General features: G+C 39.6%; 2 protein-coding genes across 6 annotated transcripts in view; one reads left to right on the forward strand and one right to left on the reverse strand.

The window, feature by feature from the left end:
* Nucleotides 1–6,555, reverse strand: part of ORC1 (origin recognition complex subunit 1) — a 29,562-nt gene extending 23,007 nt beyond the window's left edge. The window contains exons 1-5 of one of the 5 annotated variants that reach the window (XM_082688408.1): nt 6,364–6,520; nt 5,870–6,014; nt 2,902–3,020; nt 1,446–1,545; nt 698–825 (exon numbers count right to left, since the gene is read on the reverse strand). In XM_082688408.1, the coding sequence (XP_082544534.1) occupies nt 698–825; nt 1,446–1,540 (223 nt within the window). In that variant the 5' untranslated portion in view covers nt 1,541–1,545; nt 2,902–3,020; nt 5,870–6,014; nt 6,364–6,520. Of the gene's footprint in view, nt 1–697; nt 826–1,445; nt 1,560–2,901; nt 3,021–5,869; nt 6,015–6,363 lie in introns of all 5 variants that reach the window. The other 4 variants (XM_082688406.1, XM_082688405.1, XM_082688407.1 and 1 more) reach the window with 4 other exon arrangements.
* A 67-nt stretch (nt 6,556–6,622) lies between these two features.
* PRPF38A (pre-mRNA processing factor 38A) lies at nt 6,623–18,126 on the forward strand. Its single transcript, XM_082688459.1, has 10 exons — nt 6,623–6,963; nt 8,681–8,840; nt 10,351–10,472; nt 12,183–12,268; nt 13,179–13,289; nt 15,656–15,768; nt 16,440–16,466; nt 16,574–16,671; nt 17,105–17,153; nt 17,734–18,126. The coding sequence occupies exons 1-10, from the start codon at nt 6,834–6,836 to the stop codon at nt 17,774–17,776; spliced, it is 939 nt and encodes a 312-aa protein (XP_082544585.1). The 5' UTR covers nt 6,623–6,833; the 3' UTR covers nt 17,777–18,126.
* Nucleotides 18,127–18,858: the final 732 nt, after the last annotated feature.

Genomic DNA, 18,858 nt, shown 5'->3' on the forward strand with positions numbered 1-18,858 from the left:
CTCTCTCTCTCTGCCTGCCTCTCCATCTGCTTGTGATATCTCTCTGTCAAATAAATAAATAAAATCTTAAAAAAAAATCTGTATTATAGTGCAAATCACCTATTTCCCCCCTAACTTCCTTATGCTAAAATTAAAAGATAAGTCTGTATGATAGTGTAAATCACCTATTTTTCTTCCCCCTTCCTTGTGAACTCATCCTTTGTCCATTCCAAACATCCTGCCTTAATGACCATTTTTTAAAAAATTTTATTTATTTATTTGAGAGAGGAAGAGAGAGTGAGAGAGAGCATGAGAGGCGAGAAGGTCAGAGGGAGAAAAAGATTCCCCGTGGAGCTGGGAGCCTGATTCGGGACTCAATCCTGGGACTCTGGGATCATGACCTAAGCTGAAGGCAGTTGTTTAACCAACTGAGCCACCCAGGTGCCCCTTAGTGACTACTTTAGCCCATTCCTAAAAATAATAAGAAAGTTAAATTCTTGAACCACTCCCCCAATCCCACTTTTACCCAATATTGCTCTAATGAGTAGAGAAGTTTATGAGGTATAAAATGGTATAGCCAGGGCTTAAATGACCCCACCTCAGAATCTAGGGCTCACACCCTATATGGAGCTATAAACAGAGAAGTCAGCAATCAAAAATCTTGCAGCTCCCAATCGTTCATGATAAGGAATGGTTTTCATTCTAGCCCCAAACTTACCATCTTCAAACAACTCAACCAATTTAGCAACATATGGATTTTCATCATCATCCCCTTCTATCAACACGAACTGTCCAACTTGGATATGAATCTCACTCAGACCACCTTCCATTTTGACACTCATTTCTCTACAAAGGAGAGAAACATGTTAGGATATCACTTAGGGTAGACTACCTCATCGTACCCTCTGGGCAGATGAAAGTGCTTTCCAACTGGAAGATCTCCTAGTTTCTCTCTGATGACCAAGTATCCTACTAGGAAACCAATTCGCCCATAAAGCCATATGCAAGAAGAAATTAAATGGGTTGAATGAATTGTTTTAATGTGGACAGTTAATCCAGAGGCCTTAATATGAATGTCAACCTCTCTTAGTTATTGACAAAGAATAAAGGCTTCCCGAAGTATGAAACCTGCCCAATAACAGTATCAAAATTTTCAGAGACCTCTAGGGCTGAGAGGACATAGTAACAACAGTGAATCCTACCGTTATCATGCAGACACAAAGAACCCACTTTAAATAAACACAACATCATCACACATACTAAATTTTATTAACTTGACGTGTCTTCCTCTATCACTGCTATATTTATGCTATCATCTTGTACCAAATAAAACCCCTCCTTATAATCCTTTCATATTTACTGTCCCTCAGTTCTCAATCTAGAGTAACTGGAACAGGGTGGATATAAGTTAACAGTTTAGTGAGAAGTTATTACTTCCAGGACAACCAACAGAGTCCAACACTCACTTGTAGGTGTAGTAGCGTAGTTTTTGGTCCAAAGACGGCTTGCCAATCCATGAATAAGTTTGTCTAGTCTTCAGCCTTGTAGGGTAGCACGCCATGGTTCCTGTGTAGAAGTCACTAACTCTGAGTTAACATGACAATGCTCTGATGGATTCTAGCACACAGTCTTGCCTTCAATGAGTTTAGCCTTCTCTTCTGCTCCCATTACATTCCCGCAGATTTTAGAAAACATTTTCTTTGAGAAAAGTCAAACTTCATTAAGATTGAACATAGACAATTTATCGTCTATGTTATCATCTGCATATATCTTGCACTACACCTTACCTCTTACTAGGCAGGGTCAATATGTAGGAAAAGAAATAAGTTTTTAGAAGTACCTACTAGCTATAAGGCACAATGATGGATATTAAACATCTAACAACTTGAAACTAAAAGACAGTGATAGACGGTTGTTCATATCTTCACAACACTTATAATCAAGATAGGGATAAAATATAAATGCACTAAAGGACAACTAGTAGTGTGAAAAGTCAAGAGATGGACCCAGAGAGACTATTGTAAGTTAGAGGACCAGGTCTTGTGGCTGTTCGGGTAGCAAATGCTTCCTATAGGGGTTTTCTAAGCTGAATATTGAATAGTAAGTAGCTATTGGTAACATTTATTTTTTTTAATTTTTTCTTTAAGATTTTATTTATTTGACAGACAGAAAAAGAGAGAGCACAAGCAGTGGGAGCAGCAGACTCTCTACTGAGCAAGGAGCCTGACAGGGGGCTTGATCCCAGACTCTGGGATCATGACCTGAGCTAAAGGCAGAGGCTTAACCCACTGAGCCACCCAGGCACCCGCTAATCTATTATCTTAAGTTTAAGTAATTAAAATAATAAATCTTTCCTCTAAATTAACTGCTGTTTTTATGGGAGCTAATATTTGACAAAAGAATTTTTTCTTTAATCCGTCTGACAGAATTACTCTGAATTACTGATAGATGAACAAAAATTTCAGTCTGTGTTGAAAACAACAGAATTTTAATAGCATATTGATATCCTGATTAAACAACCTTGTTTCCTGAAGTTCGGTACAATTATGTCTTATTCTCTACTCAGGAACATTCTGACCTACAAGATTTTCTGCTTTTAAAAAAGGTATTTTTTAATCTACTTTGAGGAAACTAATTAGCAAAAAGAAGAAAAAATGCTAAGTCATTAGTAAATACACAGCTTACGAATGATGGGTGAATGATTGCTTTAAAGAGCATTAAGAGTACTATATAATTCACAACACGGTAGTATTAAAATCAATCTAATTTTAATTAAGTACATCACAGAAATGAACAAGAGCAATGACTCATGTCAAGTAAAAAATGAATTTGGATTCTTATATTCAATAAGCGTTTGGTAAAATTTAGGAGAAGTGTTTGAATTTCAATAAGCATTCGAGGAAATACATAACACTAACTTACCTTACAATAAATATTCCTTTTAATGGATGATCTGTCAGAAGTAAACTTGGTAACGGTATTATCAGAAGTAAACTTGGAACTTTTCACCTTTCCACAATGCAATCAGGCAAAATAGGCTACTGAGAGAACAAAAGATGCAAATCAATTACAATTTTCACTAAATTCTGCCATTAAAAAACAAAACAAAACTGGAAAATCACTGAGTGCTTTGTAGCAAAGGGGTTATCTCCCAGAAAACTGTCTACAACTCCTGCATAATCTAATTATAGGATAAATACCTGATTTGTCACTTCGACTATGATACTTGACTACACCGAAACAATAATCTTATTTTTTCATACCCCAAATTGGCAAACAGAAGGACTAAGGCCATTCCTATAAGGTTCTCATGTATATCTAAGAAAATCATATCCATGCTCTCAACTCTTAAATCAAGATGATATTTAATCCTACTAAAGCAGGAATCCTCCTTCAAAAGCCACTCCAAGATAAAATTTAACATTCCCTTACTAGCCCATGCACTGTGTTCAATGAGACCAGTACATAAACATATATGTACAAGGGTGGGTGATTTACCCTAAGCTGAGCAAGTAGGGATATTGCAAGAAAGACTATCTGGGCTTGGATGTAAAACTTGCTTCACCCTGGTCTAGCACTCTGCTCCAGGCCTGCTTTTCCAAACCTCAAAAAGGCCAAAGTTGTTATGCCCTCAGACTTACTACACCATTGCTGTTCTCTCTTTTTGCATATCTTTTCAGGGATGGCTCAGGTCCTGGCCTCAACAAAACTTTCTCAGATAGGCCTTCACTGATACCCAATGGAAATTTACCCTCACACCATCTTATGCTGTCCCTCGGGGTCATATTTCATTATACCACCCTATGATCAAAGCAGTAACATTACTTTCTTATTTATTGTACTTCCTACGCTAGAATGTTAACTTCCAAAAGCAGGGATCTTGGGACCCTGTCTATCTTGTTTGTAACTGAGATTAGGTTAGGTTAAGACTCAGAGATTAGGTTAAGACTTGGCAATAAAATAGGTGAATGAATGAATGAAAAACAAACTGGTTTTAAAAATCATTAGGGCAGTAGCAAGCGTGGTAAGGACACAGAACAGCCAGAACCCTTCCAGAACTGCTGGAAGTCATTTAAGCTGGTAAAACCACTTTGAAAAATGGGCAGTAGCAACCAAAGCTAAACAAATGCACATCCTATGACTCAGCAATTTCAACACAATATACCCAACAGAAAAACATCAAAAGACATGAACCAAAATGTATGTAGCCGCACTATACAGCAATGAAATAAACCAACTACAAATGCACAGGGCGGGGGTGGGGGGGACCTCACAAAATAACAATGAGCTAAAGAAATCAGGCACCAGAAGAAATCATACTATATTGATTCCATTCACATAAAGCTTAAAAATAGGTTAAAAGTAACCCATGGTGTTAGAAGTCAGAACAGAAGGTAACCTAAGTGACTGAAAGAGAGCACAGTGGGGAAGGGACATGTTTCTGGAATGCTGGTCCTGTTTCTTTATCTGGAAGCTGGTTACACAAGTATGTTCTCTTCAAGAAAGTTCATTGACCGGTACCTTTATGATATCTGCACTTGTCAGTATTTAGTTATTTTTCAATGAAGAGTTCAAACAATTAATCAAGAATCCTTCTATAGAGGCAGCATAAAGATGTCAAGCCTCTTTGTACTGTTACCCTACTTTCTTACTTCAGGACCCAGGATTTCATCTCACGCACCATTAGCAGAGAGATTACCCAAGAGGGATGTTGAATGGGGTGGAAAGGCAGGTCTGACTTGGTGGAGCAAAGGCTTTGCTTCTAGGAGATAACCACCCATAGGCTCTTAATTGTTGCAGATACCACAAATCTTGAACAGACACGCCACCCAGTATAGGGTGCCACACCCAAGGAAAATATAAGGGAATTGCGGTAAAAATGATATCAGGTATGTACTGAGCCAATATGACAGAAAATGTAGCCAAAACTCTATTTATCTCATTTAATGCTCAAAATAACCTAAGTCCAATGCTAATACATAGTAAGTGCACAACAGACTCTCAATAATAAATATTTGCTGAATTAAAGTTAAGTGCTATGAGCACTTCAAAATGATTAACTTGTTCCAATGGTACACAGGATGGCAGAGTCTTAATTCGAACCCTGAGCAGCCAGATTTCAAGGACTCTAAACCACTTCACCTTACAACACCTGTGTAAAAGTGAATAATGTAACATATGCCTGAGACAACATGCTTCTGGTGACCTTACTACAATAAGTTAGGCTTCCCAGCCACTAAGTGGGAAGTCAAATGGACCTCAATTTCCTTACCCACAAAATGGGGATGATAATAATAGAACCTTTCTATAATTCAACCAACATATATTAACCACCCATTATGTGCCAGGCACTATTCTTGGATTAAGTGAGAAAATGCAAAATGGCAAATTCACTTCCTCACTCCCTTAATCCCTTGCATTTATTTGTAAGAGACCGTGGATCTTAAAAAAAAAAAAAAAGAATTTGAGGAATGTTAGGAAACTCACAATTCACACAAAATTTTGCACTTATTTTCAGGGATTCATAAACCTTTAACAACCACATATTACCCTCTGTTAAAAACCGTTGCAGAAAGACTTGGTAAATGGTGCTCTCACATCGGAAACCTCCGTTGGCATTCACAAGTACCCCATACCAGCACCGAAGAGGGTACCATTTTTACAGACAACTAAAATCGAAAACTCACATATCTAATCATTGCAGTTTCACAGACAGTAGACCACGATAAGAATCTCACATCTCATGCCTCTAAGTCCAGTGCTTTTTCCAATTATGAAAATTAGAAGGCGCTTCTACTCTAGGGTTAGACTGAAGGAAGTAGAAGACATGTCTTTAGACTTCTATCCTAGAAAGAAGGTGGATGAAAGTCCCGCAATTAAGGGAGCTCACCTGGGAGTAGGTTGGCGGGGAGGCCAGGCCCCTTACTCACAAAAAGCGACCTAGACAAGTCTCTCTGGGCTCAATTGCTACATCCGTAAGATGGGGTAATAACTTCTGCTGTTCTGCCTTCCCTGTGGTGCTTGGTTCACGACGCCTCAAAGGAGAAAAAGACGGAAAAGCTTCACAAGGTCAAAGCAGATAGGAGGGATGGTTAAGATCATTAATGGGAATCTCAGGGCGCTGGGGGCAGGGATGCTCACGCTTCTCCGTTGGCTTCCGGTTTCCCTAACTGCAACCCCTCAGTCCCCGACAAAGCGGGAAGCCTTTTATAAATCAGGATGTGGAAAAGAAAAATGCTCCTAATGGGCTTAGAACAGTACCTGGCACTTAACAGGGGCTTAGTAAATATCTGCTGAATGAATCAATGAATGACTGAGTCCACAGAGAACTTCTCCAGTCTTGCTGGCTCAGATTCCCCTCCAGCCCCGTAATGCCACACTCACCGGGCGCCGAAGCCCTCTGCTCCCACCGTCTCAGCTCCAAGAGTTCGTGGAGCCGCAGCAACTCTAACCTGCCCCCACTGGACTCCTCTTACCTCCACTGGGCGCACGCCGGAGTCAAAGCCGGCGCCTAGTAGGAAAGAAGGTGGAGAAAAGAAAATTTCGCGCCAAACGCCGTGGCTCCGCCCCCAGGCTGTCCCAGCGTTCCGTCATCAGTCAGTCCTTCAGCCCCGCCCACACGGGAGGGAATGCACGTCGTACGTCCGCCAACGTGCAGCGGCCATCATTGATTCGGTCGGCGACGCTGTTCGCGGAAGGAAGTTCCTTTCCTTACAGCATTTCCTGTACGAAGATGGTGGCCTGAGTTCCTAGAGCGACTTTCTCCACGCTTCGCAGTCCCTCTTAGATGTTTTTTTAACCTGGATGTGACGCATTGAAGGACCCGACGGAAATAGAACTAAAGGCGTTCTAAAATGGCGAACCGTACGGTGAAGGATGCGCACAGCATCCACGGCACCAATCCTCAGTATCTGGTGGAGAAGATCATTCGGACGCGAATCTATGAGTCCAAGTACTGGAAAGAGGAGTGTTTTGGACTGACGGGTGAGCGGCAGCGCGCGGAGCCCCCTCCCCCGCCTTGTGGCCCAGTTCTCTTAACTGGGAGCCACTGGGACTGGCTCCCGGGTGTGTGACTGGAGGGGAATCTGTCAGTTATTCAGAAAAATCTGACTACCTACTGTGTGCGTAGTTTTGTGTTGAGCTTCGGAGACACAGTCTACTGCTGTCTTGTTCTAAAGCGTGTCAGTGCTGGGTTCTCTGGGGGTTTCCATGTTTAATGTAATCTGCAGAGTTCCCACTCAGGGACTCTGAAGTTCTTAAAGGAACTTTAACGTACCCAAAACCCAGTTCAGGGTCTTACTATTCCTAAATCTGGACCATTTGCAGTATTTCCACGTTCGGGCCTTAATACAGATATGAGTTTTTCAGAAAAGGCTTCCATGTAGTCTTTCAATCTTTGAATTCTGGCTCTGCATTTTAGTAGCTCTGTTATACTAGTGAACCATGTCTTCCTCTACTGTAAATGAATAATACCCACCCCAGAAGGTTGCTGTAAGGATTAAATGCCATAAATTATAAAAAGTATTTGGTATGGTTACAGGTATATATTTTAAGAAGTACTTAGCAGTTGTAGTGGTGGTGCTAGTTGTTAACCACTGCTAACTACTCCTGTGCCTGTACTGTTGTTGCCACCACCATTAGTTGTTGTGTCCATGGAAACATACTGTTTTTCTCTGAGTCCCTTAAATTTTGGAGTCATGTCAATTTTGGATAAATTTTGGGACCTCTTCTCATTACATAGTTCGCTCCTTGGATGATCTCCACACTGCAGTTACATCTTATATGTAGATGCCTTCAAATTTACCTCTCCATCCCAGATCTCTAAGATCTAAATTCCAAGACATGCCAACTCAGTATGTCCAAAAGTGAACTCATCTTTTTCCTCCAATGCTGGATTATGTTCCCTTGATCTATAATTGTATTGCATTCTGCATCTTATTTCAACTATTCACACCTAAAAAAAATTTTTTTCTACCTTGCCAGACTGTAAACTCTGTAAGCATTGTAATTTTGTCCTCCTTTTCCCTCTACCTACATCTCCAGTATTTAGTACCTGGCTATAAATTTGATTCTCACTATAGCCCTGAAACTTTGTACTTTTATTATTCAGATTTGAATTGACAGTCAAAAAAGGAAGTAAGGTAAAATGGCTTGCCCTAAGTTCACACAGCTAGGGTTTGCTTTTGAAAACAATTGTGGAAGGTTATTATCCCCCTTCTGTAAATGACATTTGTCCATTATGTAGCTATTGAATCATTTGCTGTTATTCTTTTAACTCAGAATCTGGCTGTTTTTCTCCAAACATAATGGTGATAGGCATGGACTCTGAAGTTAAGACTGCTTACATTTAAATGCAGCCCCTGCTCCTCTCTGACTGTGGACCTTGAGCAAGTCACTTACCCTTTCTTAGTCTTCATTTTCCCTTAGCTGAAAACAGCCTCAGTGCAGGAACTTCATGGCTAATTGCATTAAATGAGATAATATGACATGCTTAGCAGAGTATCTGGCATACACTTATCTTTCAGTATATATTGGCTGTTCTTATTATTACTATTAATAGACAGTTGTTCTTATATTAAATTGTTGATTAGTAGTCAGGAGCACCAAAGCTTGAACTAGCTTATCACCACTTCAGACTGGGATAAGCTTGGCCCTAATGTGTTTGAGATGCCACTTTATTTGTTTTTGCTTTTCTTTTCAGCTGAACTTGTAGTCGATAAAGCCATGGAGTTGAGGTTTGTGGGTGGTGTTTATGGTGGCAACATAAAGCCAACTCCCTTTCTGTGTTTGACCTTGAAGATGCTTCAGATTCAGCCTGAGAAGGATATCATTGTAGAATTTATAAAAAATGAAGATTTCAAGTGAGTAAAATGTTGATTTGCTAATATAAAAGCTTCAATTTCAGTGGTCCAGAATTTGGCTTTGGTTAAGAGGAGTGAAAGCAATGTATCTTGTTATTTTCCATGTTCTGATTATATTGATCTTCTCTGTTACATTCTCAGTCCTGGTAACTACCCCTTGCCCCCAAAAAGCATATCAAAAGTTCACTGAACATATATTAAGCAGAAGTGAGTGCCTAGTATGTTGGTAGTACTGGATGCTCAAAGATGAAGAAAACTACATAATGTGGTAGATAAGTGGGAAAACTTTGGTGTAGGTGGAGGTTTGTGTCCAGGCTGGTGTCCAGCCATGTCCAGACTTACTGTGACCTTGGAGAAGTTACATTTTGTGAGCTTTACTTTCTTTACTTGTAAAATGGAGATGATGTTACCAATTCAAGATTGCTGTGAAGGTTAAAGAAGATAGTACTGTATATCTCATAATACAGGGCCTATTGCATGGCTAATATCCCCAAAATATCTGCTGCTCATATTCTTTTATTTTATTCTCAAGGAGTTTACAGACAAGTACAGGAGGCAGACAGAGTAGATTATGTGTTACCCTCTAAGGGATTTTCATGTAATAATTTAACCTTCACAAGAACCCCGCAAAATTATTATCCCTGTTACACAGGGGAGGAAACTTGGCACAGATGAAGTAATTTCCTCAAGGTCATACAGCTAGTAAGTGTCAAAGCTGGCGTCAGTGTTCAGATTCTTTTCTACTCCATTCTGTTTGTCATGTAAAGAAACTGTTCAATTTCAGATGTCTACTTGTTATTCTAAGTGGAGAATTTGAGCAGGTAGTTGGATAGAGGAGAAAAGAAAAAGGAAATCTTACAAAACATTAACAGCTAGAGAACAGCTCTTACTAGGCACTTACTATGTGCTATATGCTATGATTAGCACTTGACACAGATTTCTCACTAAACCAGGCCAGCAAATTAGGTACTGTTATCTGCATTTTACAAGGATTGAGATAGCAAGTAACTTACCTTATGTAACAAAGCCAGTAAGTAATGGAATCAGAATTGTAACCCAAAGGACTTTGACTTTTTTTTTTTTTTCAGAACCAGCATGCTGTGCTGCCTAGCAAAAGTTTATATATTCACATCTATATGTATTATTTCTTGTAGTGTTAAGTAAACATACCTTATATGTTATTATTAAATTCAGTATTTCATTTGATTCTTACAGTAATTCTATGAGGTAAATAGGTTCTGTCTTCATGTTATACAAGATATAACAGACTCTGAAAGTTGAGCAACATGTCCCAAGTTCCTGTAGCCAGTAATGGTAGAATGGGAACTTGTAACCCAGGACTCTGTATTTTACCTTTCCCTGCCTCACATTTCCTCTAAAATTGCAGTTCTCTCATCTGCAAAGGAGAGAACTTGTACATCCACTGCTGTCATGAGAAAAGCCAGGTATGAAACTCAAGAACAAGAACTTTTTAGGATGGCTTATCGTTTTACTGTCCTCTATCTGTCAGGTATGTGCGTATGTTGGGAGCCCTTTACATGAGGCTGACAGGCACTGCAATTGATTGCTACAAGTACTTAGAGCCTCTCTACAATGACTATCGAAAAATCAAGAGTCAGAACCGAAATGGGGGTGAGTATGGTACCAATTGTTTGGACCTTCCTCCCTGAACCAGTTTTTATTTCAACAATATCTCTATCTTCACATTGTAACATACGTTGTGAATGCTCTTCATCCTTTTTGTTACTGTCTTCATTTCAGTTTCTCCCCTGCTGCATGGAGTACTCCATTAGACTCCTAGCTTCCTGTTGGTCTTACCCAACCTACCCCCATCTGCCTACCTTTCCAACTGCATCTTATGTCAATCCCAGCCTTGAATTATGTGCGCCCTCCACATGTGTTCCAGCCCATATGATCTGCCTCCATAATGACCTCTGAAAAAGCCTTCCCAAAACCTCCCAAAGTTAGTTTTCCATATGTTCCATCATCACTGTTATTTTTAATGGCCTCTTTTCTAGTGCTGTACTACTCACCACAGTACAGATTAAGTATACTCATACTTACGTAGGAATCCTACTGAAAAATAGTAAGTATATCCAAAGGGGGCAGCTCCATATATTTTACAAAGATCTTTCCTGTGGTAGAGGGGGATTCAGTGTAATGCATTCAAAACCTTTTTCTTCTCACTGTCGTAACAGAAGATTAGTAACATTTGCCTTTTACCTCTACATGTAACATTAAGCAGGTCAAGAATTTAGTATTTTACTGTAAACTTTTATTCACTTCCTAAGTGCCAGTGTGATGCCAGGTATTGTGCTATGTACTGGAAATAAGATGGTGAACAAGATGGACATGGTCATGGCCATCGTGGATGTTTAAAACTTGTTTATAAACATAAACTTATGTTTATATTGTTAAATTGAGATGGGGTTTTTCAGCCTATTGATAATTTGATCCGGATGATTCTGTTGTGGGGGGCTGTCCAGCCCATTGTAGGATACTTGGCCGTATCCCTGGTCTCTATCCACTAGATGTCAGGAGCAACCCCACTAGTTGTGGGTGGCAAAGTTAACCCGTTTGAGAACCACTGAACTAAGGTAATGTTCACTATAAAAATTCTGAAAAGCTATTACTTCGTTTACCATATAAGGTACATGCTCTATATTTAGAAACACTGTGTGTTCACATGAGAAGTTTTACTTGACTTATAGGATCTGTTCAAGAACATCAGCCCTTGGTGCCAGGGTGGCTCAGTCAGTTAAGCATCTGCCTTCGGCTCAGGTCATGATCCCAGGGTCCTGGGATTGAGTCCTGCATCAGGCTCCCTGCTGAGTTTGCTTCTTCCTCTCTCATGTTCTCCCTCCCCGCCACTCATGTTCTCTCTCTCTCTCTTATGCGGGTCTCTTTCAAATAAATAAAATCTTAAAAAAAAAAAAAAAAAAGAACATCACCCCTATACAATTCAGAACTGTTTGTGCTTCCTTTTGTGTTGTGTCTCCTGCTAATTGGGACATCTTCACTCATTCTTTTATGCCCAGCTCCAAGAAGGGGCCTGGCATATAGATGCCCTCAGTAAAGGTGAGCTGAATGAAGGTAAGTGATGATGACAAGGCTATGAATGGCTGTAGTTTGAGCCCACGTCTGTCAGTAATCCCTTCTCTGTAACTGCCAGACTGAGTGGCTTTACTAGTAAATGTGCAGGGAAGGGAGGCGCCAGAGGATTCACACTTTCTATACCAAGTACTGTTTATATATAGACATCTTACATATAGAGACTTACACTTATTTGTTGGCTATATAAACTTATTTCCAAGTTGCCTGAGCTTATGATTGTTTTTCCAGAGTTTGAACTGATGCATGTAGATGAGTTTATTGATGAACTGCTCCACAGTGAAAGAGTCTGTGACATCATTCTACCCCGGCTACAGGTAAGAGATAAAGATGTCTTATCAGAGTTGCCCTTCTCTCCCCAAGACAGGGAGACAGACAAGTACACATATACAATAAAACACTGAAGACCATGGATGTCAGGGGTCCTCTTTTTTACCCCACACAAGGGTCATCTTCATAAGTAGTCTTTTAAACGTATGAAAAAGGTAATTGGGAGAGGAAAACAGATAAAGTATATGAAGGGTAGGGCTTTACTTTCTTGTTTAAAATGTTATATGAAGGAAACTGTAAGATGTAAAACAGATAAGAGGGTCAGGAATAGTAGATGAAATCTTAACCCCTTAAATGTCACCTTTATAACCCTGCTCCTTTTCCTAGTAATAAATGATTATCCATGAAGCGCCTTTCAGGAATGGGTTTTGCAGAGTATTATTTTAAAACTACTGCTGTAAAGTACAAAGGGAAAACTGATACAGTAGGTTACCAAAGGAGAAAGGGAATGAATGATCTATAATGGAGAGATGATGGAGCAGGGAATTAGAAGATTAAGTTTTTGTTGTTATAGCTGACTAGCTGTGGAACCTGGTTTTCTTTTCCCATCTATAAAATGGGGAAATTAGGCTACTTCAGTGGTCTTTAAACTATTTTGTGGGACTGTTTTAAGGCTACTGAGAGGAATAAGAGGAGACAGCCCCACATATTCCAACCAGAGTAGCTCCTTTTTTTTCTAATTACATATTGGGCTTGAGAGTGAGATTTCACTTGAACAAGGGATTTTTTTCCCCCTTTTAAATGGCTTTATTAAGGTACAGTTGACATACATTAAACAACACAAATTTAAAGTGTGTACAATTTTGTAAGTTTTGCCATATGTATATACCCTTGAAACTGTCCTCACAATCAAGAATTGTGAACAAGGCTCCCTGACTCTCATCATACTTTCTGTAGAAACGCTATGTGCTAGAGGAAGCTGAGCAGCTGGAGCCCCGGGTTAGCGCTCTAGAAGAGGACATGGATGATGTGGAGTCCAGTGAAGAGGAGGAAGAGGAGGATGAGAAGGTCAGGTACCTGGGAGCTTAAGGGCTGAAGGAGGGATAATTATCGGGAGGGGATGGGAGAATGGTCCTTCCCTGTTTTGTTTACAATTTAATTTTTAACCTTCTTTAGCCAAAAAATACAGTATGTATTGTTAAGAGTATAGGCATTGGAGTTAAATCTCAGCTCTCCATAATCTTGTGCAAATTAATGTCAGTCTTTTCCTTTGTAAAGCAAGGAGAATGATACCTTTCTCTTACGATTTTATGATTATTAGACGATACATATAAAGCCCTTCACATACATTTGGACATTATAATTGACTCACAGCTGGTAGATATTAAAACAAATACTTAGAACAAAAATGATACTGTTTAGAGTTGAACCTGTCCTAAGGAGTAGGCTTAGTTTAGGGGAAGGAAAAACCTACTACATGATCATATTCTTTACTAGTTAAAATGCTGAAAACTTGAAAGCAACCTAGCTGTCAGGGAGCAGTCAGGTAAACTATCATCAACTCAACAGACTATTAGCCAAAGCTGTTATAAAAAGTATATGATAATGTGGAAATACATATGGTTAGAAAAGAAGGATCTGAGACTATTCTATGAATCCAAAAAGGCTAGGGGGAAATACAAGAAATGCTGGTTTGTGGATACTGGATGTAAATGGGAAGTGTAGCTCTGAGCCATTAGGCTCCCTTCAAGGTGAATGCAAAAGGAAGCATGATCTTAGTCCATAAATTTAAAGCCAAGCAATGCTGAGGTGCTCTTCTGTGGTTAGTGAACCAAAAGTAGGCATTCTGTTTTTCCTTTTTTTTTAATGGAAAATTTCAGGGACTTACCAAAGTGGAGAGAATGTGCCTCCCTTTACCCACTGTCTAGCCTCTCTGTCAACTCGGCCATTTTACATATTTCTGTACCAAATTGTCCCCACCCCACAATTGTCTTGACACAGATCACAACCATCATATATTGCATTCATATTTCAGAAAAGGCCTAAACATGATGCCGCTTGTCACCCCCACATCAACAGTAATTTCTTAAAATCAAATATTCAGTATTAAAACTAAAATTATACTATAGAATTTAAATAAAACTTGAGACAAGGAAAAAAAATTTATTCACATTTCCCCAATTGTCCTATATTTTTTAACAGTTTAAAATAGTTTGAGTGATCCACAAATCAAGTCTTATTATTCTGTACAGATTTTTATAATCTGTAATTTTTTTATTGTGTCCCTGTGAGGTCACTTCACATGTTCACTTGTCCCTTGTTATCTTCTATAAACTAATTCTTAAGAGCTGGATGCTAAATTGCATTTGAGGTTTTTGTAGGTTTTGGAGTAGAGCAACACTACTTCATAGTACCGATGTCTGTTCCCCCCAGGGTGAGCAAAGCCTACCTCTCTTTTTGTTGTATTAGGAGCCACTGTGCCTAGATGATCTCTACCTAGACCCATTAGGGGTTGTGAAATGGTGATATTCTAGTTTGTTTTTTTTTTTTAATCATTTGTTACCTATAACACTGCTATGAAGAGAAATCTCCTAAATCAGTATTTAGTTTTTCATAGGTACAGTTGATATAGAAAAGGTAAATATAGGATTATTTCTCAATCAGTTTTTTAAAATAATGAGCTGACACCATAGTATCCTCCTAGTGTGATGAGCTTTTTTCCTTGGTAACATTATAAACTCAAGGATTTAAGCAGATTGGATGTGTTTTTGAACCATCATAGTCCTTGATGCTGAAATTGTCCCCTTTGGCCAATGGAGGGTGGTCCCCAAGTTGACACGAGACTGATAGAATCATCGTAGTCTCGGACACCTTGTCTTCTGATGTATGTTCTGTTCATGTTTTGTAAGCTACTGTCCCCAACCTGAAATTAGCCATTTTCCCAGGGAGCCCTTGCTTTCATTTACAGGGAAAATGATACTTAGATACCACAATCTGGGCACCATAAATGCTCACTGATAGGGTTTGGTCTGCATTTCTTGGTCTCTAGAGTTGGCAGACCCAGAGGAAAATTTTAAAATTAAAGTACACTTTATACAATCTTACTGATTTTACATCTGTATCTCCTTTCACATTGAGAATCTAGCTTCTGAAGGAGAAATGCACAATTACTTAGCTCTGACGTCTCACAGTCGCATTCTTCTCACAAAGTCCCAGAATAATGGTACCAACACTGGAACAATAAGGGGAATACTGGAAATAGTTCAGTTTTTTGATTTGGAGGTTTTGTCCTTAGGGTTATCTATGTATTCATTGTGTTTAAAGTCACTTGAAGGTAGAATTTGGGACAGGATAAGGAGCGCGTAGGTACTGTCCCTAAGTGGTTCTCTGTAAGTCTGTGCTCATCACTGACCTACCATACATTTCTTTTCCAGCTGGAGAGAGTGCCATCACCTGATCACCGCCGGAGAAGCTACCGAGACTTAGACAAGCCCCGTCGTTCTCCCACATTGCGCTATAGGAGGAGTAGGAGCCGGTCTCCCAGAAGGTAAGGCCCTACTCTTTGGGCTCTGTTTGCCCAATGCATATAAAACAACTTGCTATAAAACAACCCACAAAAACCTCTATGTCAGACGATAACTGTTTATTTAGTTCATAAGTCTGTAGTCAGTGATTTAAGCTGGGCTTGGATAGGCAGTTTAAGTTCATGAACCCACAAAAACCTCTATGTCAGACGATAACTGTTTATTTAGTTCATAAGTCTGCAGTCAGTGATTTAAGCTGGGCTTGGATAGGCAGTTTAAGTTCATGAACCTATTTTGTGATCATCTATTGGCTACTATAGAATGGCTTTTAATGAGGCAACTTATTAATGGGGTAACTCTTCTGTGTGTGTGTGTGTGTGTGTGTGTGTGTGTGTGTGTGTGTCTCATTCTAGGCTGGATTAGGTATGGTCTCAGGGCAGTGGCAGAATTCAAGAGCAGAAAAGCTCAATGATGCAAATTTCCTTCCAGTATCATGTTGGTATCACATATGCAAATAGCCCATTGGCCAAAGCAGGTCACATGACCAACCCCAGACTTAGAGTGGGAGGGTGGTAATAAAAAGTTTCAGGACTAAAGTCATGGATAACAGAAATGGGTGAAGAATTGGAACAATTTTTTGAATCTACAACTGCAGTGCACCTACTAAGGTTCTTTCTCTTTTCTTTTTGTACAGGCGGAGTCGATCTCCTAAAAGGAGGAGGTGGGTCTTTGGTTGATTTGTAATGAAAGACAGGGCTTTGGGAAGGGAGGGTGCTGTTGTGGTGAGTATAATGTCAGATAAAGGGATCTGACCAGTCATTTCCATAGCCCCTCCCCTCGCCGAGAAAGGCATCGGAGCAAAAGCCCAAGACGTCACCGCAGCAGATCTCGAGATAGACGGCACAGATCCCGCTCCAAGTCCCCAGGTATAGCATTTGGGCCTTTTGCTATTGGTGGTCTTAAAGAAATACAGTTAGTGCTTAGTCTCACTCCAGTGCAAATAGCCTGCTTAAAAGGAAGTGAGAAGTTCACATGTTTACTTCCTCTTACAAGCTTTGCTGAAAGAAGGATGAACTTCAGTTCTTTCATCTGAAATTACAGGAATAAGATCTTTCATAGTGGTAAAAAATACTCAACATGATGTTTGTGAAATTAGCCATAACCCCTGAATGCATATGAAGTGCGTTCAGTTCTTCTGACACTCCCCCATAAACACACACAGTTCAGAAAGGTGCTACCAAGAGGTGTGTCTAGCATAAGCCAAAAAAAATACACCAATGAAAGGGATTGGGGGAAGTGAAAATGACAGCGGAGGTGGTGGTGGATAGAACACTCATCCGGTGGCCTCTTTTTCCCCAGGTCATCACCGTAGTCACAGACATAGGAGCCACTCAAAGTCTCCTGAAAGGTATGGACCAACCTTTAAGAATTTCTTCTTAATTCAGAAATCAAAGTTCCAATCATACAACTAAGTTAGACCTGAAATTTTGTTTTGATGGGGTATTTAGGAATTTCTCTTTTTTACATTATAAAATTGGCCCATTGTCCAAGAATTACTAGAATTATATATCTGTTTTATGCTATTTTGTTTTTTCCTTGTAGAATTGCAGCTTTGATAGTGGGCATGAGCTTTGGTCTCAGGAGACCTGTGGTTAAATCCCAACTTCAGACACTTAACAGCTGAGTGACATTGGGCAAATCACTTTCTTTTGATAAACTTTAATTAGAAATTATTGCTATATGCTAGACACTGTCAGGTATACTCTTAACCTAGAGATCATTTCCTCAGTGGTAAAGTTTGGATAGTAATACCTTACTCAGTGTTGCTCTAAGACATAACACCAAGCACATTTAATGAATATTGGGCATGCTCTCTATCCACATCAGTATCAGCATACCCCATCTTACTCAAAAGTTCTTGCCTAGCTCCTTGAACAGCTGTTATTAAATTTATGTTAATTTATGATTCATATGTGTTACCATTTCAGATCTAAGAAAAGCCACAAGAAGAGCCGGAGAGGGAATGAGTAATGGACTCTGTTTGGTTTTAGTCCAAATGGCCACCTGTGGATCCGAAGGCATCTATGTGGAAGGATTAAGATCTACTCCCCAGGCAGCTATGAGAATATTTTAGCTCTTTTTAACCAAGTTTCTCCACTTTTTTTCCTTATATGAAAGAGGTGCTGAGTTTTGTATCTGAGTCATATTCCATATTTGAGGGATAGTGCTTCCCAAGGGCTGCTTTGGACCCCTTTGTGCAACCAACCTTGACGGTACTCAAATTTATAAGGTTAGAAAGGACTTGAGGGGTGGAGAGGATGAATGATGAGGATGGATGTAGCTGCCTGTTGACCCTTTTGTTATTAAATTTTATACACCCATTTTCCAGTTCTCTGTAGTTTAGTTTTGTTTTGCTCCATGATGGGAAATGTTCTGAGAATCCTGAGATTTGTGCTGCTGCTATTACACTCAAATACCAAATCAGTAAAAACCTATTACCTCCATTTCTCCCTCTCCCCAGCAGGACCATGTAGTAATAATAGCATGAGAACTGACAAGTTAGCAGCAGCTTTGTAAGAAGAAAAGAATGCATTCAAATATAAGACTTCTCTGGATCATTTAATCCAATTGCATCGAACAGTTCAAACAATGAAACTTAATACCTTTTACACAACATTCTTAAATGATATTTCTTCTTCCCCAGGAGCCTTGAATTCGAGGTTATGGTGCTCAGCCTTTATCTTGTAAGCACTGACATTATCCAAGTATATCAGTAGCAGTAGTGCAACAAGACTGAAAAAAGAGGAAATATCTAATACCACTTGGGGTTTTGACCTGAATTGCTAGAAAATAATGCCATTCATTCACAAAGCTACAAAATACAACAGGAAGAGGCCAGGCTTTAGAGAGGCATGTGGCGAAAGTTGTGTTGGTAAAGTGTTGCATTCAGTTTAATCCTAAAGTGTAATTAGAGGCTGGTATGGTACAACTAGATAAAGCCCAGGTTGTTAGAAGTAGGAAATGGAGTTGAGCATAGTGAACTAACCCGGAATTGACAACATTGAGGTAATTATGAAGATGCAGAATTAAATGGGATTGCCCAGGAAGTGTTT

This window comes from Mustela nivalis (assembly GCF_964662115.1).
Source record: "Mustela nivalis genome assembly, chromosome: 10".
Lineage (NCBI taxonomy): Eukaryota > Metazoa > Chordata > Mammalia > Carnivora > Mustelidae > Mustela > Mustela nivalis.